Genomic DNA, 26,910 nt, shown 5'->3' with positions numbered 1-26,910 from the left:
AAAGGCTGGATTAAAGAGACTTTATTTTCACTTTAGCAAACAAACTGTGACTTTTAATAAAGAGCCTGCCCTGTTTTTAGCCAGCAGTCGTAACATTTACATTTAAATACGCATTTGTGTCAAAGTGTGACACTTTTATCCAGAGCTGCTTGGATTAAACCGAGCTTCAGATCAGCACAGGCACAGTTATGTTAGAAAAATGAGCTTTGTGTTATAAGAAGAACTTAAAGTGATCCTCTCTGAGCCCCTTCATGTGGAGCAGAGTCACGTGTCAGGCTCCACTCTTCACACTGTTTGGTCAGTAAGGCGACCCTGCAGGCTGAGCTGTTACTGTCCGTCATCTCCGTCTTCATCAGTCAACACCGGCAGCTCGTCAGCCGGGCCCTGTGTTTGCCATGCTCTTATTGAAGCGAGTGGAAGGCCGGGCAGCTGCCTTGTTGTCTCATGAATGTCCCTAAACAGAGCAGGACTCAGATCAAACAGGCCGCAGCAAACCTCCATACCCAAGCTGCAGTAATTACAGCCTGAGCAACAACTCCTTTTCCTCCAGGGAGGGAAGTGTGGTGGGCTGCGGCGGGGTTGAAATAGCACCAAGACGTCTCATTGTTCAACGTCCTTTATTTGGTTAATGAGCGTTTTCACATGAGGTATTTCAGACACGCCGTCAGCCGCGGTGACACGGCAGAGGATGTGGGAGGGAGAGCCAGTCAGGGACAGTGTGACAGAAGTTATATCTGCTGCTGGGGCTGAATCTGTCTGCGACACTGCGGCCGCTTTAAACTCACAAATATCAGACTTTCTATCCTCAGACCAAGTATTAACACGTCAGAGGTTCAATTCACTCAGAATACATCCTGTTCTCTGACTTGATTTGATCAGCATGAACAAAAGAGAGGACGCCCTGAGGGAGAGCGCTGTAGTGGAGCTGTTCTTTTATTTCACAGATTCCGCAGTCTATCCTGTTTGCGGCTTTAAATGAGATTAATACCTGGCTGTTAATCCAGTGAAGGACATTAATGTGCTTTAGTATCAGGTCCATGGACCTTTAAACTCATACATGTCTTTAATTAACTATGTTTTTGGTGTGAGGAGGACTAATGCTTGCCCTGAGGAATCAGTAACGTTGTGTTGGTGAAGATCTGGCAGGAGGAACAGCCTTTAATTAATACTTTGTAGAGTCACTTTTACCCTTTTTTGACTAACGCAAACCTGGTTCTAGTTTCGGGCTGGTGCTTGCACTGGTTTGGAGCTGGTACAACTTGCATACCAACTCTGCGTTCGTTTGTTTTTCCAGCCGCTCGAGCCCGTGGAAGAGCAACGTTATGACGTCACTTTTATGTGACAGCTTTTCCGAGCAGCGCTTGCGCGAACTTTCCAGCAAGCGTACCACCAAGCGTACCACCCGGGAGCAACATGCTTGGGTGGAGCAACACGCTTGGGTGGAGCAACACGCTTGGGTGTTGCTCCTGGCTTTTCGTAATCACACGAAGTCCTGAGGAGAACTTTGTCTCTTTGGCTTTGTTAGTTTTTGGTTGCAGGAAATTTTCGGAAACTTGTTTGGTTTGTTTTTTTGCTCAGGAAACCTCACCCCTCGGTTCACGGTTCTAGACCAGCAAAGTGTCAGTGCTCTGGAACCTGTTTTCCTGGCCGGGAGCCAATTCTCTCGCAGTCGAAACACAAAAACCTGGTTCTCAAATGAACACCGGCTCCGAACCGGTCCTGACACTGCCTCCGTGGAAAAGGTGTAGTAATGATGTGCCATGTGTCAATAGATCTCTGTTATTATTTAGAAGAGCAGCGGCCGGATGTCTGCAAATAACCAGTTTATGTTTACTAGCGACCTGAAAAGATCTTTGGCTCTCTTGAGAAAAATATGTGCGTCTTATTGTAATAGACATGGATTCCTTTTCTGTAGAAGAAGCACTCAATCAATCAGCTCTTTATTCAGTTTCACTGAGGACTTCTGAGTGTCCTCATGCTCGCCTCATGTTTTAAAGTGGAATCAAAGCCTGGACCGGTTTAACCTGATCTGTTGATGTGAGGATATTCAAGGTGAGAGAGCTTTAATTCTAAACATATTGTGTTAGTATGAACCTTCCAGTCTGACCTGTAATCTTTAGTGTGAGTGTTTGCGCTTATGTTAAAAGAAGGACTAACCTTCAGAGTGTTAACCCCAGGACAATACTTCACGCGGCTGGTACGCAATTATTAAACAGTCTCTATGTTACAGTCAGCTCAAGGTTGTAGGTACGACTGCCTTGTAACTAACTTTGGTTGACTCATAACAGCCAAGCATGACAACAAACAGCTCCTGTTTTCTGTTGGCTTATTGACAATGTGTCTGTTTTTTCAGCAGAGACAGAAAAGCTTTGTAGTCACAAACACTCAAACGCAGAGTGTGAACACCTTCCCCCTCCCCCCACCTGCCTGCCCATCTGTTCTCCACAGATCAATTAGGCTGTCGATCGCTCTGCAAACCTTGCTATGATACATGGAAATGAGCTGCATCTCCTGGAACAAGTGAATCCTAATTTACGTCGTCTGAAAAATGACTCTGGGAAAGGCAGGGTGAGGGACTAAACATCCTCTTCCTGTCATCAACGAGCCGCGCTGATCACACTCTGAGACGTCCGTTTGAAGCTCTGTTGTCTGTCTTTGTTTTCACACTTCTCCTGGCTCACTAAAGTTAGAATTAACAAACTTTGACTCCTGAATTTGAGCTGAACAGACACTCATTTCATATCCACACAATCTCTGAGTCCCAAATATTCATTACACAACAGTTTGAAGACGCCTTATGATGCATAATTAACAACTTATTTATGCATCCAACTGTAGCAAATGAAAAACACAACATGCCCCGTCACTTCCCCTTCCACATGTAGCCACAGGCTGTTTTTCACAGCTTCAGACTCCATCTGAAAAACATGGGGGGGCTCCTCTTCTCCTCATGGTGATTCTTGATTTCTACATTGTGCATTCCTGCCACAGAGGGCCGAACCAAACCCTCTGATGAGGCGTCAGAGACTTCTCCATCAGAGAGACTACACTGAGCAGGAACTCTATTTAGCAGTGGGTGCTGACAGGACAAGTCAGCCATCCCCTCTGCTTAAAGGTCTCAAGTGTGAGCGCTGGAGGGCCCCCGACACAATCCAGCCTGAGCCCCCGCCTCAGGCTGTAGACAGATGGATGGCCCCCAACATTAGTCCCAGTGGTTTCAGGAGGGCTGACCCCTCCATCACCGCTCACATTAGTGAATTACACACGGAGTAAGAGGAGCCATGTGGAGGCTGTTGTAGGCAGTGAAATGCTAACTCGGATGCTAATTGCAGACTGCAGCTGGAGTATTTTGTGTTGCGTGCACAGAATTTGGAAACATAATGACTCAGCCGTCCAAGAGGAGACGTTTCCTTCCTGGCTCTGTCAGAGGATTAAAAAAAGAGTGATGTGCATAAATTCACATCTTGTGTCAAAATGTCTTCATCAAACACTGACTGCAGAAGAGGCAGCTTCCTCCCAGCATCCTCTTCATCCAGAGACATGGGGCGCATCCATCCTGTCATTCAGTGCTTCAAAGCAGCTTCCTCTGTCTGATGGAGCTGTGGGATACATGGACTCTGTGTGTCCTGGTATAGAGAATATATATATATATATATATATATATATATATATATATATATATATATATATATATATATATATATATAGTGACTGCGCTGACTCACTGTTTGTGTCCAAATAAACATGAATAACAGTTTCACATGGGATGTAGTTGTGGTTAAGGCTGCCTCTGACAGCTGATGATTGTAATCTTCAGGTCTCACGACTCAATGTCTGTCAGTCTACAGTGTTAGCTCCATCACTGAGCACAGCAACACAATGTACACTGTGCACTGAGTCTCCAAATGACCCTTCAGTGTTCATCGTTCACGATGTGCTGAATTATTCACGGGGGTCTCCTCCTGCAAACCAAGCAGCCTGCTGATTAAGGCCAGGAAACACTGAATACAGCAGGTTCATGTGATGTATCTCTCTTTCTGGTGCTGTTTGGTAAAGCTTCAGGGGAGTCGTTTGACATGGCTCTGAGGTTTTGTGATCCAGTGGATTCTAAAAATGAACGATCAACCTCCTAATGTGTCTGATGTGATTGATGGAACAGTGGGTGCAGCTCTAATAAAGCTGTTAAAAAAGTTTGATATTTCTCAGTTGGACTGAAACACATGAGCAGCAGTTTGTATACGTCTATAATTCATCACAGTCATTAGATCCTAAATCTCTGTGCAGTCATCCCCAGATGTTAAACCAGATGGGTTTCCACACAGGTGTTGTTGTTGTAGTGTAAACACTTTTAATAAGTCAGCGTTATAAACGGGCTGCAGAGCTGAATCAGTATGGAGGTGTTACCTGATATTTCTGTGCTTGTGTAATCAAAGGGGGACACCTTGATCACCGTCCCGTCAGCAGAGATGATACCTTGTTATCATTAGTTAAATCAGTTCATGCATATCGTCTTGGTGATGCTCTATCAGTGCTTTTACCCGACATCAACACCCTGTCTCTCTGTGACCCCAGAGTCTGGCCGTCTGTCTAACAGCAGCATATGTTTTTCATCAGGACGGACCGGCGAGAAAGACTGTCAGATCCTCTTGTTTACCCGGTTCAGTCTGTCCACAGACTTTTCTTGGATTGCACTACAAAACTCTGCCGCAGAGTCAAAAGCAAAGCCCAGGGGTACGGCTACAGCTGTCACCACTGTGACTGTCGGCGGGTTGGATATATTCATGAGAGGCTGCCACTTGAAAGCTCGGTGTGGGGAAAGAGCCAGCTGATAATGGATCATTTTGGGCACCGGTGTATCAAGGTAGTGCTGTAGCGGAGGGATTGTGACAGCGGCTGTCGATGATTTAATGGCTAGCTTTAGAGCTGACAGGTACAGCTCTTTTTGAGAAGTGACAGTCTGGGGGGAAGCTCTTATTTTGTGCTGAAACACAAAGAGTGACTCGGGGAGAGTTTCTCTGCAGCAGATGAGTGATGGGAAATGCTTATTAAATAAATGTGACTCGGTGTTGAGGTAATTAGAGTGTCTCTACTACTTGTCAGCTCTTAAGTGAAACTCCCCGCAAAAAAACCCAAAGCTTTTGTTGTGTTTGGAGAAGTGATACGCATCTGGATTTGAATCGGCATTTCTCGCTCTAAGTGTCTCAATTAAAGTCAAAATCAATGTCTCCTGACATCTCTGCAGCTTTCTGTTAAGGATGCATGTATCTGTCTTCATGGTAATGCTGTCACAACTTACAGAGGACTGCTCGAAGACGCATCTGTATTCAAATATATCTGAGCAGCAGTGTATCATCATGACGAGAGATGAGTTACACTTGATGTTTACTGACAGCACGCTGAACTTATTCATTCAGTTACAGAGGATGACAGTGTGATGTTAGTGCATCTCTTAGGGATGGGCATTTCAAGCCAAAATAATATTCGTTATCATTGGCATCTATTCGACAATTATTCAAATAATTCCCCTCCACCAAACAAACACACACACACACACACACACACACACACACACACACACACACACACACACACACACACACACACACACACACACACACACCTGTTCCGTTAACGGCCTGTTTGAGTGGCAGTCACATGAACCAGCAGCGGGACGAGGTGCTGCTAGTAGCGACACTGTCAGCGTCTGTCTCGATCTTCATGTCAGTGTTTCTGTGACATGGCGTGGTGTGTGTATTACAGCCATGCTCAGTCTCTGGAAATACGTGTGTAGTAGTGTGAGATTCAGTGTTGCCCATCCCTACCTCCTCTGTACACAAACTGGCACACACTTCTTCATTTGGTCCTGTCTCCCTCTGTGACTGAAAACCATGAACACTGAGGATCTTATTAAGAAGAAGGTGAGGTGGGAGGTTCAGACTTGAGTCAGTTTAATCTGTAGGTCAGTTTGTTTAAATTCAACAAATTAAAGCTGGGGTTGGCAGTCTCCGAAAACTAGCATGAATTTGAATGTAGCATTTCCTCATGACTCCGTCTAACCCCTCCCCTCCTCCCTCAGAGCTCCTCCAAAACGACGCCCCCCCCTGCTCACATGCACGAGCACCGCTGACTTGCGACCATATGATGGTGACTGATTCAAAACCGGTCCTCACCAAAACATTATCATAGTGAAAGTTAAAAACACAGACAAACATGGCTGCTGTTAGTACTCACAACTATCATTCTAGCATTATCCAGTTGTACTGGTGACACGAGATCAGGAGAAAAGTTATAACACATGTAATACTGTAACAACTCTACTGTTTGTTAAACGTGTTCAGTGTAGATGTTCTTAATTCCTACAGTGTTGACAGTCAGTGAAGGCATCAGGAGAGGTGTAGAGTGTGCGAGTGGGAGAGAGGAGAGACAAGAGGAGAAGTTCTTCATTCATTCAAACTTTGATTGTTATTTTGTTGGTTGTCGTGATCACGGCCGACAGTGACCGGTTATTAAAACTCAACGTGTTCACGAATCGGCTCGTCATCACTACAGCGTCCGGACGGACGCTACAGTACATATACATTTTCTGTAGGACTTAGTAAATGTCATTCATTCTTCTGCTTGTCAGAGCCCCGTGGTGAGAGCTTTTTAGACTCTGATCCGGACTACAGTCCTGAGCACCTCATCAGGTCAGAGGGGACAGGCCCGAGCGAGAGCGAGAGGGGCAGTCAGTAGAGGCAGGGGAAGCAGAGGCAGGAGATGGAGACTCAGAGTGCACGCCGGGGAAATGTACGCGCAGGAGGCGGGCAGAACAGCAGGACGGGATTTGAATGGTTTAAAATTTTGGCACCCAAAAAAGGCTGATTGGTTGGTGTTTTCCCAGGTTTACTCTGGCTGTAGATAGCAGCTTTTCTTCGCTCTTTTTTAAGAACACATCATGTATTGATTGCCATCAGGACATAAAGATCATTTTAACCAGTATAACAAAAAGTGTATCTAAATCTGATTACCAACCCCAGCTTTAAGCCTTGTCCCCAAGTTCCTGGACTTCTAAAGCCTCCCGAAGGGGACTTTTAAGGGGTACAATAATGACCTTTACACGTATTCAGACCCTGCCTCTGAGAGGAGAACACACTGGGTTCCTTCATAAGTACCTGGAAGTTCTCACAGCCTATCAGAACTCCAAATGGACATCCTCTGTTTAACCCTCAAACTCGAATGAAAGCTGTGCTCATGAGGGTTACCTCATTTTTGAGGTAAGGATTTAAAATTGAGCTCCAACTTCAAATCAAGCGTCAATTAACTCTTCTTTTGGAAACCTCAGACTGTGTCCCGTGGCTGTCAGCTCCCATGGTCACCAGTTAATACAACAATCAGAAACTACCCCCATGGTTTATTTTCCTGTGCTATCTTGGTTGTTTTCCTTCTGAGCTATAGGCCGAGGAGCTCAGGAAGTCCCCGTCTCAAGCCTTTCCTCCCTCACAGTGACTTGTGTGATCTATATGTGGTGGGACAGATACGAGCAGATAGCGGGCGGTTTGTGTGTACGTGTCTGTAAAGCGGAGACAGATCTAATAGAGGCTAATCTTGAAATATGCTGTGGGACAGGAAACCAATGGTATTTCCCTGCAGCTGTGTCAGGCCACCCACAACCAGAGTAGTGCCCGTCCTGGGCCCCCGAGGAGTACCTCCTTAGACGAGAGAGAAAACACTGCTGAGGCTTTACTGGGGATACATCAAGTAACCGTCAACGTGTAATCTCCCTTATGAGATGAAGTTTGATTAACTGTAGTCGATATCAGCCCTCCCTGTCTTTCCTGACTCTGGTACTTTCTCCTGTGTCCTCTCGTCTCTTCTTGGTCTCATCACATAACACACAGAGTGAAGTGGAGTGAGGTTGTCTCAAACAGTCGCTGCTCTCTCGTTCTTTGAAAGCCTTTTCCTTGAACCCTCAGTGGAGAAAATGGATGTTTGTTACTGAAGAGCTGCTGGAAGTCAAACTGACAGCTCTCTACAAGAGTGGTGAAAACTTGAAAGAAGCTGGACTGTGCATTAGTCCTGTTTGTGAAAGCTTGTCCACAGCTCTGTGAATGTTTATCAGTGATTCAACATCATCAACTCTCATATTTGACATGTTGCAGGTCAGTCCTGTTTACATTCACACCGTAAGAGCTGCACTGAGTCCAGGGTAACCACTTCAAAGGCTGGAGCAAAGGCTGTTCATGGCTCTTGTAGTTGGGAACCAAACCTAGGCTTACAGCTCCTGAGCCTCTGAGCCATGTTTAACCAGGAGTAACTTTTCACACACATCGCTCTGTTAGGCTGAGCTGTTTGTTCTTGCAGGAACAGAAGAGACACCACTGTTTGCTCTCTATCTGGGGCAGGCTGCCTCTGACTTGTCAGGTTGCCCGAACATCTTGCCAAAACTCATATCAGCTGCTCTGCCAGCACAAGAGGCCTCACTGGAGGGAGCATGGAACACAGTAGTGAGTGGAGAGCTGCTGTGAGTCTGGATCCTTCTCCTCCGTAAGAAGAGCTCCTCATGAATCTGATCATGGCCCCAGGAGAGACATGATAAAAACACCCCATTTCCCTTTGCAGAGCTGACCCTGCCCATTTAGATGCTTAGCATCAACACAGGCTCAATTAAGGGGGCCGGCTCTTTATGGCCAGCACTTTGTATTCTCATGCAAGTGCCTCATTTTGTTGTCCCCACAGGGTCAAAGAGTAGGAGGCTGAAGAGAAAGCACTTCAGCCTCCCTCCCTCCCTCAGTGCTGCCAATTTAACTTTGAATGCACATTTGCAAATCAATTCTTGTGGCTTTGGAGGAAATCAGGAGAATGAGGAGGCGGCTATACAGAGCTGTAAAACATTAGATTCTGGTGGAGGGAAGTCAGGCTGCTAAAAAGAAATGCAGATGAGGGAGGGATGGGAGCAGAAGAGTTGCTCCTCGTCCTCTACACAGTATGCAGCTCATCCTGTTGGCCAGTGGCACACACTTTTATCACTGTTTCTCTGACTTCTGTCGGCTGTGAGCAGCTCTGTCTTTTGAAGCAGGACCGGGTGGGCTGGCTGGGTTATCTTGAGTGCAGTGTGAGCTCAGCTTAGCCTTCATTTTTAGTTGCTTAACCAGAGCATTGCTTAATCTTTCCTTTTACCACCACTCACCACCAAGTGATAAGAGGCGTCAGCTTTTGATATACTGCAGAGCTCTGATTGACTTTGAGTCCTGCACACTGAAATGAAAGGCCTGTCTCACCCAGCATGGCTGAGAGACTTGAGAGGACTGCGTGCCAAACATGTTTTATGTCCTCTTCTCTTCAGGGCAGCTGAGAGGACCCCGAATCTGCTCACATTTTGTCAGCTGTGTCTCTGGGCTGTTGTTTTTTAGCTGCGTCATTGTGTGCAGAGCTAACAGGAGCATCAGCATGACAGGTTGTGAACTGGAGAACCAAATCTCAGGGTAACTCTTAAGTGTTCACTTCTGCATCATTTTTATTTATCATGGTAAGATGTTGACCGTAAGAAGGTGCTCAACTGAAACATGTTCATCAGATAAAAGTGAGACCCTCACTGAAACGGATGAGCATATAGGATTTGTTTTGAACGAGTCATGACAGACAGATTTAGTTCCACAAATAAAAATCTTAATCAGGTACACCCATACTCTTGTTCCCGTGTGTATGGCATACACTCTGAAGAAGCTACCAGGGTGCACTCTCTTTTGGGAAGCATAAAAGATAAGAGAACATTTGTTCTCCTCCAAACAGAGTCTTGTACAAATATGAGAGAACCTTTCAAGGATTTATTGTATGAGTCAGACCATAATCTGAGCAGTGCACCATCTGTGCTCATAGAATACTCTCTGACTCTGTGAAATGTCTCCTGGCTGAGATGCAGGGCCGGCTGCAGATTTGCATACAGAGCTACAGAGGTGCATAGAAAGGTTTAACAGCCCGTCACCTAAAGTGAGAGGCTATCAAGTAACATTATGTAGAAATGAACTTTTTCCAGCTCTCCACATCCAGAATCAAAGTATCAACACAAGACGACATTTCCCACTTACCGCACAACTTTCCTCAGATTGCTTTCTTTTTGTTTGAGCCTCAGATTTCCTTTTAAACGATTAACTGTCAGGGTCTTTTTGTCAACAGCCTGGCAGTGAGTACACGTCTAATAGCACGCCTGAAACAAGATGACAGTCACTCGTTTGACCTGTGACTTTCCAGCAGGGAATTATTTCTGGATAAATCGTAGCGGAAATATTTTCAAGTCAAAAGAAGTTCCATTATCGTCACATTGTCAGACAGAGTGACATCAGCAACCTTCCACTTTGCTATCAAATAAAAAAACTTTCAAACTTTGAAAGTGAAACTCAGAGCTCGACTGATGTGAACTGTCTGACCCCCCCCCCCCCCCCCCCCCCCCTCTATGCAAATGAGTCTTCACCCCCATTCTTCTTTGCAGCAGAGTGTGACTTACGGCGTGGTGTTGTGCTGTTGTTGCCTTCCAGAGGAAGTAAATCTGCTTTGGGAAGAAAGGCCTCTTGTGTTGGGTGAAATAAGGCCGTGGAGAAGGTTGAGCGGGGGAGGGGGACACAGTAGATCTTTGGCAGTGGTCCTCTCTTCTGGTTTAATATCAGCAGGAAACATGGAGCCACTTGTTCTTGTACCAGATGAGAAAAGCTGGTGCCTCAGCACTTTGCCATCCTCTATTATAGAGAGGACGTTACAGCAGGAGTTTGTGCTCCCTGTGGCTGTTTTGTTCCAATTTCTCTCACTATTTTTTGTGTACTTTCATCTTACGTGCTTTGTTTTCTGTCATCCTTGCAGGCTTTTTTCTCTCCACCTCCTTATTTTCTCTGTTAAAACTACTTTGAAGTTCTGTGACAGTAATTCCCTCTGTGGGTATCCTGATTTGTAAATGTGTGCTGTATAGCACATGATGCTTTTTGATTCTTTTCTTTTAGAGATGTCCATGCTGAGTGGAACAAATTAGAATAAACAGTGCTCTGCATTGGTCTTCTGGTTTGATCACCAGAGAAAACCTGGACATGGCCTTTTTTGTTCACCTAACCAAGTTATCTAAACAAACCAAGAGACTAAACATAACTAGATATTTCTAAGGAGTCGACTAAATGATTAAACATTGTCACCCTTGCTTGTCGGCATCAGAATTAGTTGTCAGTTAAACAAACTACTGTTATATCTGATATCGTAGGCCTGTCCTGCGCTCATATATTGTGTCCAAGCTGTAGTGTAGCCTCCCTCAGTTGGAGCTGCATCTCTGGTTAATGTCTGATGCCATAATGCTGTTAAGCTCTACTACCTGGATGTAGAAAAGAACAGGTGATAGACGTCATCTCGTAGAACAGTGTGGTTTGTCAGTATGTTGATCTAGTAAATGGAGATAGTTTATATATAGGCTTTGTCAGTTTCAACTGACACCATTCCACCAGAGCAACGAGGAACCAGCACAGGCTTCAAGAATCAATCAAGAATCAAGAAAGCTTTATTGCCAAGTGAGCTCGCACACAAGGAATTTGACGTGGTGATTGGAACACCGGTACGTGACAACAAGACAGTAAGGACAATAAATATAGAAACCTAAACTCTAATCAAAAATTTCTAAATAGAAATAAAAAACACTATATGTACAAAGAGAAGTATCAAAGTACTTTAAAGACATAAGTAAGTTCAATTAGCCTAAGCCTAAGAGTGCACACTTGGACGCTAACCTTTAGAAAGCACTAAAAGCTGGTGGCGCTAGCTCTGCTATTGCTAGACACACTCTGCAGTTTGTCTGTTTTCTCACCTTAAGACTGGTCGGTTAGTCAGAGATTAAACTGTCTTTTGAAATAGTTGATAATAAGTCAGATCAGAACATCCCTGATTGATGCACATCCACAACTCATAAAATGAATGTGTTTATCTTCAAACTTTATTTTGGAATACTAATTCGACCTCTGTATTTATTATCTTTATACTTTGACAGCTTCACTTTCCTTGTCTTTCATGATCTGTAGTACTAAATTTAACTCCTGCACGATGGACCCCCAGTGTCATATTTTGCAACCAGAGAAATCTGCCGTGTTTGATGAGCTGAAGTTGAAAACGTGTGGGTTTAACCTGAAACTCTTGCACTGTAATTTGGACTGAGCAGGTAGAGCTGTTAAGCGGTATCTTTCGATTCATGCAGATAGGTATACTTTGCATTATTGAAACATACAGTCTGTGCCTTTAAAGACAGCCCTTAAAAACATTTCACTCCCTCTGACAGCTATCTGATCTACAGGGGATATCACACATCCTTCAAGTGTACAGCTCTCTTTTGACTCAACACTTAAAACTAATTTATCTCCTCTTCTCACAGCGTTCCTGTCAAACACGCTCACTCTCACAGCCTGGACTCTACATCTTCCCCCTGGTTTCATTAGCTCACTTGTAGCTCTAAGAGTTGCTGTAGTACACCCTGGTCAGGAGCTAATAGGCCCTTAGAGGATCCAGACTTCCTATTAGACACCCTTTTCAAGACAAGCAGTGGTCCTCTCTAGGCTCCAGCTGTCCATTTAACCTGATTTGAGTTCATCTCTTGCAGCCTCGCCTTTATCTGTTACATACATCTAGGCTGACTGTGAGCCATGCAGCAGGGGAATACCACACGGCTCAGAAATTCAAATATCCTGGAGTTATGTGAAAGCACAGTCAGTCTTTATCAACATGCAGATCTGAGCCATCCTCTGTGACACTAATGTTCAGCCTGCAGCTGCAAAAAGAAGCTGGTGTTATGATCACCATCATTACAGTGATGCCAGTGTAGATTCTCAAGATATCCTTTCTTCTTAAGAAAATCATCTGGATGCAGACACGCTTATTTATGTTCCTCTTACCCAGTCTCACCCGCACACTGCTGTGAAATCTCCAAGTAAAGGGTAGAAAAGTCTTTCTTTGATGATGTCGTCTTGTTTCCTTGGATATGACATTTATAATATAATGTAAGATATAATAACTTTTGTTTAGTTTTGCTTTTTTACAGATTAACGTTAAAAAATTCAACATTCAATGTCCCCCAGCCAGTTTCTGAGACTTCAGGCAGTTAGGATCATTAATTCTAAAAAGCAGATATAGCAGTGCATCGTCAGCGTAGGAGGAGAGTTACTGTTCAAATGGTGGTTTTTAAATCAAGCCTTGTCTGTTTGGATGGAGTGCCACCACCTTGGTCTGCAGAGCTAACATGAGCTTCACCTGGGACACAGGTGTTTGCAACGCTGTGCTCTCTGCAGCTAGTTTAGTAGAAGCGTGTTGTTCGTTGAGCTAGACTACAGCTCACCTCGATGTTCTTGTCCTTTACTTGGAGGAGGGAAATATGTGAATGATTTTTCACAGAGAGAGAGCTCAGACTGAAAGATGATCAGACATTGTGTGTGTCTACTGTGACAGATACTCTTTCTCCCAGGATGCTGCTGTGCTGACATAGATGTAACCTCACCCTCCGAGTCACATGACTAATCTTATGTAGTTGTCAGCTATTAGACATAAACTGTCCAGTCCTTTTACATTTCTGTAGCTGTGACAGTGTTAGTGAGTTTGGAGGGTTATTTTGTCTAGTGATTTTGATTAAAGAGGTCTGATGAGTAAATAACAGTTAGACTAAGCATTGACTCTATCACTGCACATCGTCTATCTGCATCATCATGTGGTTATCTCTTTAGATGTCTTCTTCACGATCTTTATCTCGCTGACACGCTGCTCTCTTCTGTTTTAAAAACCTTCATTCTACATTTCCACATGACTTACTCAGACCAGCCTTCACTGTAACATTTATGAGTCAGCTCTTAAAGGCTCTATCCTGCTGAGCTCCCTCCATAGAACCCCCCCCCTCCCTCCGACCAGACAGTTCAGCCATGATACATCTGCTACCTCGAAGCTGTGAGCTGGACAGTCTCTGATTACCACTCAGAGACCCTGAGGGAGAGGAGACACACTCAGAAAAAACACTGACTGTTTTCTGTTGTTATGCCAAAAGAGAGGATGCTGGAAAATAGAGCTTTTAGTTTTATTTATTCATATTGAGAAACTTATCTCATCAGATTGCTTTATCTGTTAGTCCTGAAATAAAAACAAAGAATCCCATGGACGGAAGTGAGTCCAGATAAACACTGATATTCATGATACAGTTCATCCACCTTTATGTCTATTAGTTAGAAACAATGGAGCTTTACTCGACTGCACCTACATCTAATGTAAAGAACAGACCAAGCGGCAACCTCCGGTCTCAAAACATGAAGCCCATGTGGAAGTGTTATAAACTGCAGTTCATTGGGGCGCTGGTGGCCCAGCGGTCTAAGCATCCCACATACAGAGGCGACAGTCCTCGTCGCAGGGGTCACCGGTTCGATTCCAGGCCGGTTGACCATTTCCTGCAGGTCTTCCCCCACTCTCTACTCCCCACATTTCTTGTCTCTCTTCAGCTGTCCTATACAATAAAGGCAAAAAGGCCAAAAATATAATAATAATAAAAAAAAATGCTGTTCATCTGCTTGAGGCTGGCTGCAGAAACACCAGAAACAACATACACACCAATTCAAAAACGACGATCTTTACAGCAGAAACAAACATGTTTACCGCCTGGTTCAAAAAACGGCATGGCTCTACGTAGTTTATCTCTCTATCGGCACACACTGTACGGGGCGTTCCTTTTTTTTTCTAAGGCGACCATTCAGAAGATATTAAGATTACGAGTTTTGCCCAAATAAGGACATGACTGACTTGACTGACAGGTGGGAACACATAGCTGTTGGCCAGGAGGCTCAAACCCCGCATCTTTACCTCATACTAAGCTTGGTTGAGTTCAGCATAACCAATATGGCTGCCGCCGCCGCCTGGCTTCAAAACAGCGCTCAGGAACGGATGGATGACGTCATGGACACTACTTCCATTATTTGAACAGTGTATGGTACAGATGTATGCAGATTTATACCCCATCTATCTGTCCATCAGTCTGTCACTCTTAGGCTTACCAACAGTAATGTGTTTTCTCCTTTAACAATTGTGAAATATAACCTTTAAAGGTAGACCTGATCACATACTGCTCTCAGTGCCTTACAGCGGTTGTCAGACACAACCTCAGCTGCTATTTGATTCTAACTCAAAGAAACTTCAAAGGCCCAACACCATTTCCTCCTCTTCCTCCTCTTCACAGCCTGCTTTCTCTCCGTCTGTGAGGGAGTGTAATTGCAGTGAGAGCGGGTCCATCAGACTGTACTCTATATTCAGATCAGTGAAAGCACTTTAGCAGAGTTCTTAATCCTCCAAACTTTCCGGAGGATTTGTCACTGTGAGGCAGGAATTTCTCTGCTCCTCTTATCAGCTGCTATCAGAGCCTGAACCTTTGAACTGCTCCCCATCCAGCACCTGTAGGAAGAACCACTGTGACCCTTTGTATTACGTTCCTGTAGATTACACTGTTTCCCCTGCCCTGTGGGCTTATTGTCAGCTGTCCTTGCTGAGAAGATAAAAACAGGGGGGAACATGATGATATCTTCATCACCTCTGGAGGGTTTAGATTTACCCGAACTGTCACAGCCTCTTGGATTTTGTCTGATAACTCCATCTTAATTTTCTTTCAAACCAAAGCCGAACAACAAAACTTAAAGTTGCTGTCACCCAAAATTGTGTTTTGATATCTAAGAGAACTTTTACTTTGAACTTTAAGATCACAAGATCCACATCACAGTGCAGGAACAAAGAAATGCATGTTTTCCTCCTACAGCCGCAAAGATCAACAATTTAACATCCTGAAAATGTGATTTGTCACTTTTCCTAAGCAAAAATATCAAAGTAGAAAAATACATGTATCTTATGAACTTCGGATCCCTTTACAAGATTACATTGTGAACACAAAACAACCCAAAATACAGCAATTGCTTATTTAATCACCTGAATCAGAACAAATGAGCTACAGATGTGACTGCACCTTATACAGGAAGTGTCTGCACACCTGCAACCAATCAATATCTTCTGATCTGATCATGATTGGTTGTCAGGTTTCAGCTTTTGATCATAACTCAGTCTTTTTGGACCCTTTTAAAGTAATATTATGTGCCTATATGTGGGTCGGCTGTAAGTAAAAACGTGCTCTGTGAGGAGGTGAGGACAATCATAAATACTCTAAAGTGATGAATGCAGAAACAATCATCGCCTGAACAGAACTGTGTTATTCAGAAAAACATTGTTAAAATGCGCCTCCTGCTGTCATCCTTTCATTCGCTCTCCAGGGGGAGATTTTCTCGTGCCTCGCGGTGCTTGAGTTTGTGTTATTGCTTTTCAACATAATTGTGCCGCCAACATGCTGTCATTCAAATTAGAGGAGGAAAAAAAGCAATTTCAAAGCTTGTGGGAATAACGTCTATTCACTCTGTTTGCGTCTTCTTTATTTCCTTCCTTCAGTCTTTAAAAGAAGAGCTATAGGAGCCTGCAGGCTGCAGAAACACTGACCCCAGCACCACACATTCATATAAGTCATTTAGAGACACCACGACACGAAGCTGTGAAAATCTTTCTCTTTAATAACAACACTTAAAACGTCTTCACCATCTCAAGGAATTTTTACTGAAGCATCAAAAGTATGGATTTAACATTTAACAGTGTGACATATATTTTAATATTTCAGTCCGCCTGCTTTCCCATGAGCTTCTGATTACCACAGTCCAGCCACATTTATGTCCCTTCTGCTTCTCTGCGCTGCGGGGGAATGTTGTTTTGGTTTGATAGATGCAGAATTTAGAGCATGTAATTTCACACGTCCTCTTGATTTATACTTTGAATGTAACTGCTGAGCAATTACATTACGTGCTCGTTTCACACGGCCATGTCCTCGGCCAGCTTCAAAGGTTTGGAGAGATGACAACTGAGGGTGTTTTACAAGTTAGGTCTCCTATGGGCAGAGGATTTCATGTCCTGGGTTTATTTTAGACCGAACTGTCCCTATACACTGAGAAACACGCCCCGTTACATGCAGGTCCGAGAGGCGTCTGAATGCAGCATGTTGTAACTGATGCTCGTCATGTAGCCTGAACAACTATCAGTAATATTTGCTGCTTCATGCTACTCATTTAGACAAATGTGCAGCACTGAATGGCTTCTTACACCAAATCCATAAAACTGCTGTCAGAAAATGTTGCATTTGTCATTTGAGAAAAACCTTCTGTCTTGATTCAAAGTTCAAAAACACATCAGTGGATCATTTTATTTTCAAAATCTGTCTGCTGAAGGGGACATTTTTGAAAAACAACAGTACATCTGTATGGAAGAGGATCAGGGCCTGTGGTAAAAAAAGTGAAGGCAAAATATTTTAGATTAAAGTCAGAAAAAAGTCAGAATTCTGACTGTAATCTAAGAATGCTGAGATTAAAAGTTTTTCTCCTTCTTATTCTGCCTTTCTTTTTTGTCCCTGAATGTCAGAAAAAAAAAATCTGAGAAAAAGTGAGAATTCTGACTTTAATCTCTGAATAAAAAGTTAAAGTGCTTCTTAAATTATATATTTTCCAGTGGCCCTAATCCTCCTTCATACACATGAGAAGTGTGATACCGTGGTTAATGACACTGTTAATGACCACTTTTTAAACAGCATTGCATCAATGTTACATCAAAATATATTTTTATTTCTAATTTTCTGATAAGTATATTTTAATTCATCATTAAGGTTTGCATAAAGGTTTGCCAAATGTTCACTTCAATTCTCAAATTCATGTCTGGTTTTGCTGTAACATCTTCCGCCCTACAATGGCTTTCTGATGATTCATCCCACTTCAAACTGTCCAGTAAAACCAGTAATGTCCAAAATAATCTACACCAACATGTTGTCAACATTTAATAGAGACTTTGCTGTTTTCTGTCCTCCAGCGTCCCGGCCCAGGTTAGAGGATGCAGCTCCTCGGGTCGTAGAACACCCGTCTGACCTGATCGTGTCCAAAGGCGAGCCGGCCACCCTCAACTGTAAGGCGGAGGGGCGGCCCACTCCCATGGTGGAATGGTACAAAGATGGAGAGCGAGTCGAGACGGATCGAGAAGACCCTCGATCGCACCGCATGCTCTTACCCAGCGGCTCGCTCTTCTTCCTGAGAATCGTACACGGACGACGGAGCAAACCAGACGAGGGCGTCTACGTGTGCGTGGCAAGGAACTACCTGGGGGAGGCGGTCAGTCGCAATGCATCGCTGGAGGTGGCAAGTAAGTGTCAGCAATTATTCCTGCTATTGATGCTTGAACACTTAGGTGTGTGCATGAAGATGGCTCTGGGTGTGGTCGTGGTTTGACTGAAGGACAGAAATCCGAAGATATAAAGTAGGTCTCACAGATTTATAGTAGTTGCACTGTGAGAGCAGAGGTGTGTGTGTGGCTTCAGATAAAGCCCTCTCTGCTCTCGTATCATCACCATCCCTCGGCTGAGTTAGCTCAAGACGCCACCCCTGACCTCAGTGTCACATCTCCCGGCAGCTCACACCCTGAGGTCCCCCCACCTCGTCCCCCCTCACCAGCCCCAGACATCCCGTCCTATCTCCTCGTGCTCCAGAGAGCCTGGCCTTTGTCGTGTTGTGACCAGGTCTCTGCAGCCGGGTCGCTGCAGCCAGGCCTGTTAATGTAGATGGATGACAGCTAGCTCCTGAGAAGAGATAACAGTGTGTCGCCACTGGACAGGAGGGCTGAAAAAGTTCCCTCAGAGAGGAGGAGGAGGAGGAGGAGGAGGAGGAGGAGGAGGACAGCTTCTCTATAGCAGATGTAAAACACATCAAACTTAGCAGAGTCTCTGTAATGAGATGCAAATTGGGCTGATTAAGTCTTTGCTGATTGGTTGGGCTGTTCCTCTCAGTGTCAGAACATCACTGAAGTGTAAATATGTTGTCACAGCAGCAGCTGTTGGATTTAAGAGGTTTATATGGTACTGATTCTGTTGAATGCTGGTGCATTTGTTTTTAAGACAGGTTCAGTCGGGGATTTTAGTGATCCGATATTATCAATAATAGGGCTCAGACCATGTTATGTATTTATTTATTTATTTGTTTACGCATTTCTTTATTTAGTTATTTATCCAAATATCTGTATATCTATTTATTTGTTTTTCTATTTATTTATTTACTTATGTATGTTTACTTAGATATAAAACAGTTTATTTCTTTATTTACGTATCTATTAATATATGTATTTATTAATTAATTAATTAATTATTTATCTATTTATTTATGTATTTGTTAATTCATTTATTTATTCATGTATCTATTTATTAATTTAAGTATTATATTTTTCTATCTAGATCTATTGATCTATTGATCTACTCACTCATTATTTATCTATATGCCTATTTATTTATTTATCTACATATCTTTTATTATTTATTATTTATTAATCTTTTTATTAATCCTTTTATTTATCTATTTATCTGTTAATCTATTTATTTATTTCTCTATTTGTTTTTTCATTTATTTATTTATCTATGTACCTATTTATTTATTTATTTATTTATTTATTTATTTATTTATTTATTCTTTATGTATTTATTTACTTTAGGTTGCTTTTCAGGCATTTTTCACCTTTATTTGATATGAACTCTGAGGGGCACAAGTACTAGAAACAGCTTCTGTTTCTTCTCTTTAGTTTGTATTCTCATGTAAATTTAATGATGAAAATGATCTAACAAGTCTAATCTAGTTAATTTGATCATAATCCTGTTCTTGTCTCCTAACTGAATACCTTGCAGCATGAAGATGTAGTGAACTGTTACCCTCTGATGAAGATGTCTGTTGCAGTGAAAGCGTGTCAGACTCTCAGAGTGTTTTAGAAGTGGTTTGAAGGTCTTCAGAGTAAGCTTCAGTCAGACAGAGACGAGTCCTGACAGAACACTGTAAAAGCTTTTACACAGAGATTAAAAAACTTTCTCTAATCCCTTCAGTCCGCCTTCTCCTAATATCACCCACCCTGAAAGCAGAGGCTGTGAGGAGTTTCTCATCACGCTAACACAAACCAGCCCAACGCAGTAAAAGGAGCTCTGTTAAGAAGCAGAGAAACTCTACCCTCCTGTAAACACCTGGCTTTCTGTGATCACATGCTCCTGAAAGGCTGTGGACACTGATTCAATAATCAGACTGAGTTTCCTCTGAATGCCTCCACACAGGAGAAAATAGACCATGAGTCATTTCTGACCAGTACAGAGAGCTGAGATCTGTGAGGTGAGTTCGTCACCTTTGCAGAAAGCATCAACAAACAACATGAGGAACTCGCTCTCTTCTGTTTGGGTGTCTGCACAACAAGCTGCAGGATAGAGCCAGGAGAACAGGGGGAGGTGTTTATGAATCACCTTTCAATGAGCTCTTTATGAAAAAGAGATGTCGTCGTCCAGTGCCTCACTACTTGAACATAACACCTCATGTGTTTCTGTCTGTTTGTTTGCACTGTGCTTGTTTTATCTTCTTCTCAGAGTGGAGGAAGTTTTCTTTTTCTTAATTCAGGACTTTAGAGTTTTTACCCAAAGTCAAGGACACACTGTTCTGCTTTGATTTCTTTTGTCAGCATCCTTGAGATGTTTCTGTCTGCTCCTGAAGATTACAGGAGAGTGTACGTTTCCTTGAAGACAGACGTAGACGGGATCAAGCGTAAAGCTCTGTGGGATGTTCAGGGTCAGTCAGAAGAGTTTGTATCCTAAGAACCCTCTCTTATCTTTCACTCTGTCAGTCTGCAGTTTTCTGAGGCTTTCATGCTGTAGTCCTCTGACAGGTAAAATCTCTGCATCGGTCCTCAAGCAGACGCTGTACAGACACACAGCTTGGTGCACAGCAGCTGAACTCACATAAGAATCCCCTTTGGGATGTAATGGTGTTCACCTGCTGGATATTCAGAGGAAAACTGATGTTGTGTTTCCTTAGTGTCTTCTTGTGTGTGCCTCTGTCTGCAAACCCTCCAACATGCTTCATGAGCATTGTTTGGACAAGTGAGAGGTCTGAAATATCAGAAGTAAGGTGAAGCTAAAGTAAAAAGTTCAGTTCATGTAGTCTAAAATGAACTATTCCACCTTAATTTTTTTTATCTGCATATATATCCTTTTTCAGTAGAGCCTCCCATACTTCAGTCTCCAGCTCTCAGCACTGACATTTACTGAACTACATGAATGACTGTATTCTACTGTAGAATTATAGACATGTATTAAGTGTAAAAGCCAAGAAAATCTGCAGCTATGAAAACCTAGAAACACACTAACTCTACGACCTGTCAGCTGAATATTTGTCTAAAGGATCTGACTTTAATGCTCCAACATACACGGAACATCCTCTAAAATAGAAGAGCTGAGGGAGAAGAAACACCGAACAAACAAACACTAAAGTGACCTATTCCTCATTCTCGAAAAGCTACACCTCTCTGGATTACTAGATGCATAACGGCCAAATTCCAACAAGAAGCCAGAGGTTTTCAGAGGCAGATAAAGACAATAAAGATAAAGAGAGGAGTTGGATAATCGTTGATTTAGTGATTACCTCGGGGAAACCTCCATCACATAACTCCAGCTATTCAGCGTTCCTGCTCCAAGAGAGAAAGCACGGAGCGGGACTGCAGCGGATCAGAGACTGACTGGACACGGATCTGATAGTCTCGTCTGCCGTAAACTTGACTTCGGTTACAGTGAACAAAACAATCGGTAACTCTCGATACTTCTCGGATGCTGGAATTTGAGCGGCCGTTCTCTGCCTCCAGAGTGAACAAGCTGCAGACTGAGCAGTTCAGTTCACTGTTGAAGCATCTCAATAACCTGCAGAGTAAACTGTAGATATGAGAGTATTTATGTATACTGTACTTTAGTTTCTTTGTTCAGGTTGATGTCCGTACCTCCCTCAGACATGTCTCTATTTAGAGCTCTGCTCGTAAAGTTTGTCAGTGAGCAGTAAGTTATTACAGGAAGAGTTATTTTTTCCTTTATATCCATTTATTTTAACATAATGTCTGGTCCTCATTTCTGATACTGCAGCAGGATTAGCCTCCATCGTGAGCTTTATATTGCATTGCTTTGTGGATAAAATTTGTAGGGCTTTTTCTTTGGTACTTTATGTTGTAAAAAGTAAAGAAAAATCTTCCTGGCCCCAGACATGAGAAACAAACTTCCTCATATTTTGTTGTGTCCCTGGACTGATTAATGGTGGCACTGTGTGCAGGGAGGCAGCATCAGGGACAGAGGCTGAGAGGGAACAAACAGAGCTTAATGCCAAAGTCAACCCTCTGCCAGCTCCAGCAGTCCCCTCAGTGTGGCTCTATCGGGGCCGGAGATAAGACCACAGGCTCAGTAGCAGGCTCAGAGCTGTGGCGGCAGAGCTGAGCAGGATGGCGCTCTGTGGCACACTGTCACTCTGCACCCTGCCTGAACCTTGGAAACATTGGGGGCAAACTGAGAGCAAGCTGCAGTGTGTGTATGTGTGTGTATATTTGGTATCAGAAAAGGAGCCAGCACAGTGAGGAGTTTAACCCCTCATGGTCCATCTGCTGCAGGCGGAGGAGCTGCAGGGTGGAGGACATGGGGCTAAAGTGTGGAGGATCTGGCTCTGATAAATCTAGCTGAGTCTGTGTGGAGGTGTGTTTTTTCATCTCTGCATACGCCGAAGGGGACAGAGCAGAGATCTTTGAGCTTCCTCTTCACTCAGCTTGTCTGGAGGTTTCTCCTCATTGAACAGGAGGATGATGAATGAGTGCTCAGGGGTCACACTAATGTTACACTACACACACTCCATCATCTCAGCTGGTAGTTTGAAACTTGGATTTCAGTTTAAAAGTGAACCTCCACCTGAAATCCATCCTTTGAAGATGAAACACCTGCTACAGGCTCCAAAGTTGACTGTTTGTAGATTCTTCGGTGACAGAGAACATCTGCTGCAGTCAGCTCACATTCAGGCCCTTGTTCTTTTTCCAACCGTGAAAAAATATCAAAAACTATTGTTCATGACTCTGCAGCATAGCGACACTTTTAAATGCTCACACCTCTCTCAGGTATCACAGTCATCTTCGGAGGATGCTTCTACACCTTTAATTAGAAAACAGGTTCAAAATACAATAAGTTTCCTGTACAAACCAAGCGCCAACCTCTGGTCTCAAAATATGAAGCCCAAATCCGCAATCATGAACAGATGGGTGATGTCACAGATACTACATCCTTTATTTATACAGTCTATGGTACAAACCAGTATTTTTAGCTCCTTTTCCTCCTCCTCTTATTTCTCCATGAAGGCCGAATAAAGCCAGTGGATGCAGGGTCAGTCGAATACTAATAATTATAAGAGCTCTGGTGTTTTAAATGCTGATCAGGATTATCAGAGTAGAGGAGGAAAGGTGAGAGGAAACAGAACAAAAACTAACACAAGAGTCAAACAACTTCCTTCAAACACAACTATACCGACCTGAGGCCTGGACCCACCTGAGGGATCTTGGTGCAAGTCGAATGAATATTTAGCTCAGCATAAGGGGTGGGATGCCATCATTGCCGATCTCTACAGCCCAGATTCCTGCTCCTAAGGTTGTCACCATGTGCACGATGTCAGCACCCCTCTCTAAGGGTATTTTTTTTTATAAGGGAATTCACAATGTACAAATAAAAAAGTAAATAAATAGTGATAATAGCAAAAATGAAAAATAAAAAACTCAACAACAACAAAAAAACAAAGAAAAAGGTTAGAGAACAGAAAGACATACTATAATATACCCCACCACCTCATCCCTGGGTTAAGTTTTGTTCTTATTACATAGATTTCATTTACATTTCTGCTGTTTCAAACACAGGGTTCCCACGCGTCCTGGAAAACCTGGAAAACAGTTGACCAGTTTTCCAGTACTGGAAAACACATGGAAAATGGGAGAAAAAGTAAAATGTCCTGGAAAATCACATATAGTCCTGGAAAATGATTCCAACATGGCTGCGTGCGACCTGACCCTATTAACAAAACACATCCCCATTCATTGAAAGTTGAGTGCATGCTGTGCTGGAAAAGACAGCGACACTGCACAACTTTTTTCATATCTTTTCTCCTTCACTTCATAATCATGCATTCACAGAAAACGGGGGTATATTGTTTATGTTTTATGGTACATGAACCTTGTAGAGTGCTCTTTTGATTCAAAGAGTCTTATATTTAAGTTATAGTGTGACCAGTGGAGTTGGGCAGAGAGCTTGGGGGTCTGTGCCTCACAACGTTCTCTGCAGGCTGGGAGCTCAATTACCGTACTCTAGCTCAGTTGTTCTCAAAGTGGGGTCCTGGGACCCCTGGGGGTCCGTGAACCATAGCGTAGGGGTCCGTGAAATAATTTGAATACATTTCTAATAAATTATAAAATTGTGCTGTGTCATTACAAAACAGCATACACCATTGTTATGATACCATTTGGTGGCTCACAGGGATATGTAAGTCTTGCTACTGTTAATTTTCTGAAAGCGTTTAAGATCAATTACTTGAAAAGTATAAATGCTGTCATGTTGAGTCCACAAGGAATGAAATGACCCTCTGTTTTAAAGTATACAAGTGGTATTTACTTGATTCAAATTGAAGTGTTATCTGTTTATCACTATGGTACAGGTCTGAAGTATTTACATTGATACGTTTTACAATACAAATAGTTCCATGGGCAACTAAGAGTGCAAATGGTAGTAAGCATGTGCTTTAGTGATGGGAACTTCGGCTCTTTTCAGAGAGCCGGCTCTTTTAACTCAGCTCCCAAAGAAGAGCTTTCGACTCCCGAAAGAGTCTTAATTTAGGATCTTTTGTAGCCGTATATTTTACCTTAACTTTGCAAAAACTAATGGTTTGTGTTGAAAACCCTTTAACGTACTGTGTTTTTATGAGCAGCCTTATAATTGCCTAATTTTGTGCATTTATTCTGTTACAAAACTATTCTCACCCTGATCCCAGGGTTAGGGTTGTAATTAGGGTTAGGGTTATGATTAGGGTTAGGGTTGTGATTAGGGTTAGGGTTAGGATTAGGGTGAGGGTTAGGGTTAGGGTTCAGATTAGGGTTAGGGTTAGGATTAGGGTTAGGGTTAGGGTTCAGATTAGGGTTAGGGTTGTGATTAGGGTTAGGATTAGGGTTAGGGTTGTGATTAGGGTTAGGGTTCAGATTAGGGTTAGGGTTGTGATTAGGGTTAGGATTAGGGTTAGGGTTAGGGTTAGGATTAGGGTTAGGGTTAGGGTTGTGATTAGGGTTAGGATTAGGGTTAGGGTTAGGGTTCAGATTAGGGTTAGGGTTAGGATTAGGGTTAGGGTTAGGGTTCAGATTAGGGTTAGGGTTGTGATTAGGGTTAGGGTTGTGATTAGGGTTAGGATTAGGGTTAGGGTTAGGGTTAGGATTAGGGTTGTGATTAGGGTTAGGGTTCAGATTAGGGTTAGGGTTGTGATTAGGGTTAGGGTTCAGATTAGGGTTAGGGTTAGGATTAGGGTTAGGGTTAGGGTTGTGATTAGGGTTAGGATTAGGGTTAGGGTTAGGATTAGGGTTAGGGTTAGGGTTGTGATTAGAGTTAGGATTAGGGTTAGGGTTAGGGTTAGGGTTAGGATTAGGGTTAGGGTTAGGAATAGGGTTAGGGTTAGGATTAGGGTTAGGGTTCGGATTAGGGTTCGGATTAGGGTTAGGGTTAGGATTAGGGTTAGGGTTAGGGTTCAAATTAGGGTTAGGAATAGGGTTAGGGTTAGGATTAAGGTTAGGGTTAGGGTTAGGGTTCGGATTAGGGTTAGGGTTAGAACCAGAACTAAACTTAAGTAAACAGAACCAGAACCAAACTCATGCAAACAGACCCAGAACCAAACTCAAGCAAACACAACCAGAACCGAACCAGACCCGAGCCAGAACGTACCAGAACTGAACCAGAACCGAAGCGAACCGAACCAGAACCGTGCCAGAACCAAACCAGAACCGAACCAAACTCAGCCAGAACCGAACCAGAACGTTCCAGAACTAAACCAGAACCGAACCAGAACCGAACCAGAACCGAACTTAACCGAACTTAACCGAACTTAACCGAACCAGAACTGTGCCAGATCCGCACAAGAACCGAACTAGAACCGAACCAGAACTGAACCAGAACTGAACCAGAACTGAACCCGAACCAGAACCGAACCGAACCAGAACCGCACCGAACCGAACCAGAACCGTGCCAGAACCGAACCAGAACCGCACCAGAACCGCACCAGAACCGAACCGAACAAGAACCGAACCGAGCCAGTATCGTGCCAGAACCGAACCAGAAGCGAACCAGAACCGAACCAGAACCGAACAAGAACTGAGCCGAACCAGAACCGAACTCAAGCAAACAGAACCAGAACCAAACTCAAGCAAACAGAACCAGAACCAAACTCAGGCAAACACAACCAGAACCGAACCAGACCCGAGCCAGAATGTACCAGAACTGAACCAGAACCGAACCAGAACCGTGCCAGAACCAAACCAGAACCGAACCAAACTCAGCCAGAACCGAACCAGAACGATCCAGAACTAAACCAGAACCGAACCGAACCGAACCAGAACTATGCCAGAACCGCACAAGAACCGAACCAGAACCGAACCAGAACCGAACCAGAACCGAACCAGAACTGAACCAGAAGTTAACCAGAACTGAACCAGAACCGAACCGAAGCAGAACCGCACCGAACCGAACCAGAACCGTGCCAGAACTTAACCAGAACCGAACAAGAACCGAACCGAACCAGAACCGTGCCAGAACCGTACAAGAACCGAACCAGAACTGAACCAGAGCCGAACCAGAACCAGAACCAGAACCGAACTCAAGCAAACAGAACCAGAACCAAACTCAAGCAAACATTATTAATCTCCTCCGGTTGGCATTGAGAAAAATCAGATGCCTCAGCTTGGATGGGCTGATCTGATTTCTCCTCTCAGTGA

The 26,910-nt window shown here is 43.5% G+C and overlaps 1 protein-coding gene across 4 annotated transcripts in view; it reads left to right on the top strand.

The window, feature by feature from the left end:
• Positions 1–26,910, top strand: part of robo3 (roundabout, axon guidance receptor, homolog 3 (Drosophila)) — a 105,573-nt gene that overhangs the window by 2,529 nt on the left and 76,134 nt on the right. For all 4 annotated transcript variants that reach the window (XM_034683326.1, XM_034683324.1, XM_034683325.1 and 1 more), the window contains exon 2: positions 17,902–18,228. In XM_034683326.1, the coding sequence (XP_034539217.1) occupies positions 17,902–18,228 (327 nt within the window). The remainder of the gene's footprint in view (positions 1–17,901; positions 18,229–26,910) is intronic.

The sequence above is a fragment of the Notolabrus celidotus genome, chromosome 5 (assembly GCF_009762535.1).
Source record: "Notolabrus celidotus isolate fNotCel1 chromosome 5, fNotCel1.pri, whole genome shotgun sequence".
Classification (NCBI taxonomy): domain Eukaryota; kingdom Metazoa; phylum Chordata; class Actinopteri; order Labriformes; family Labridae; genus Notolabrus; species Notolabrus celidotus.
Note: the sequence above shows the minus strand (reverse complement) of the source record. Positions and strands in the feature narration are given on the sequence as shown.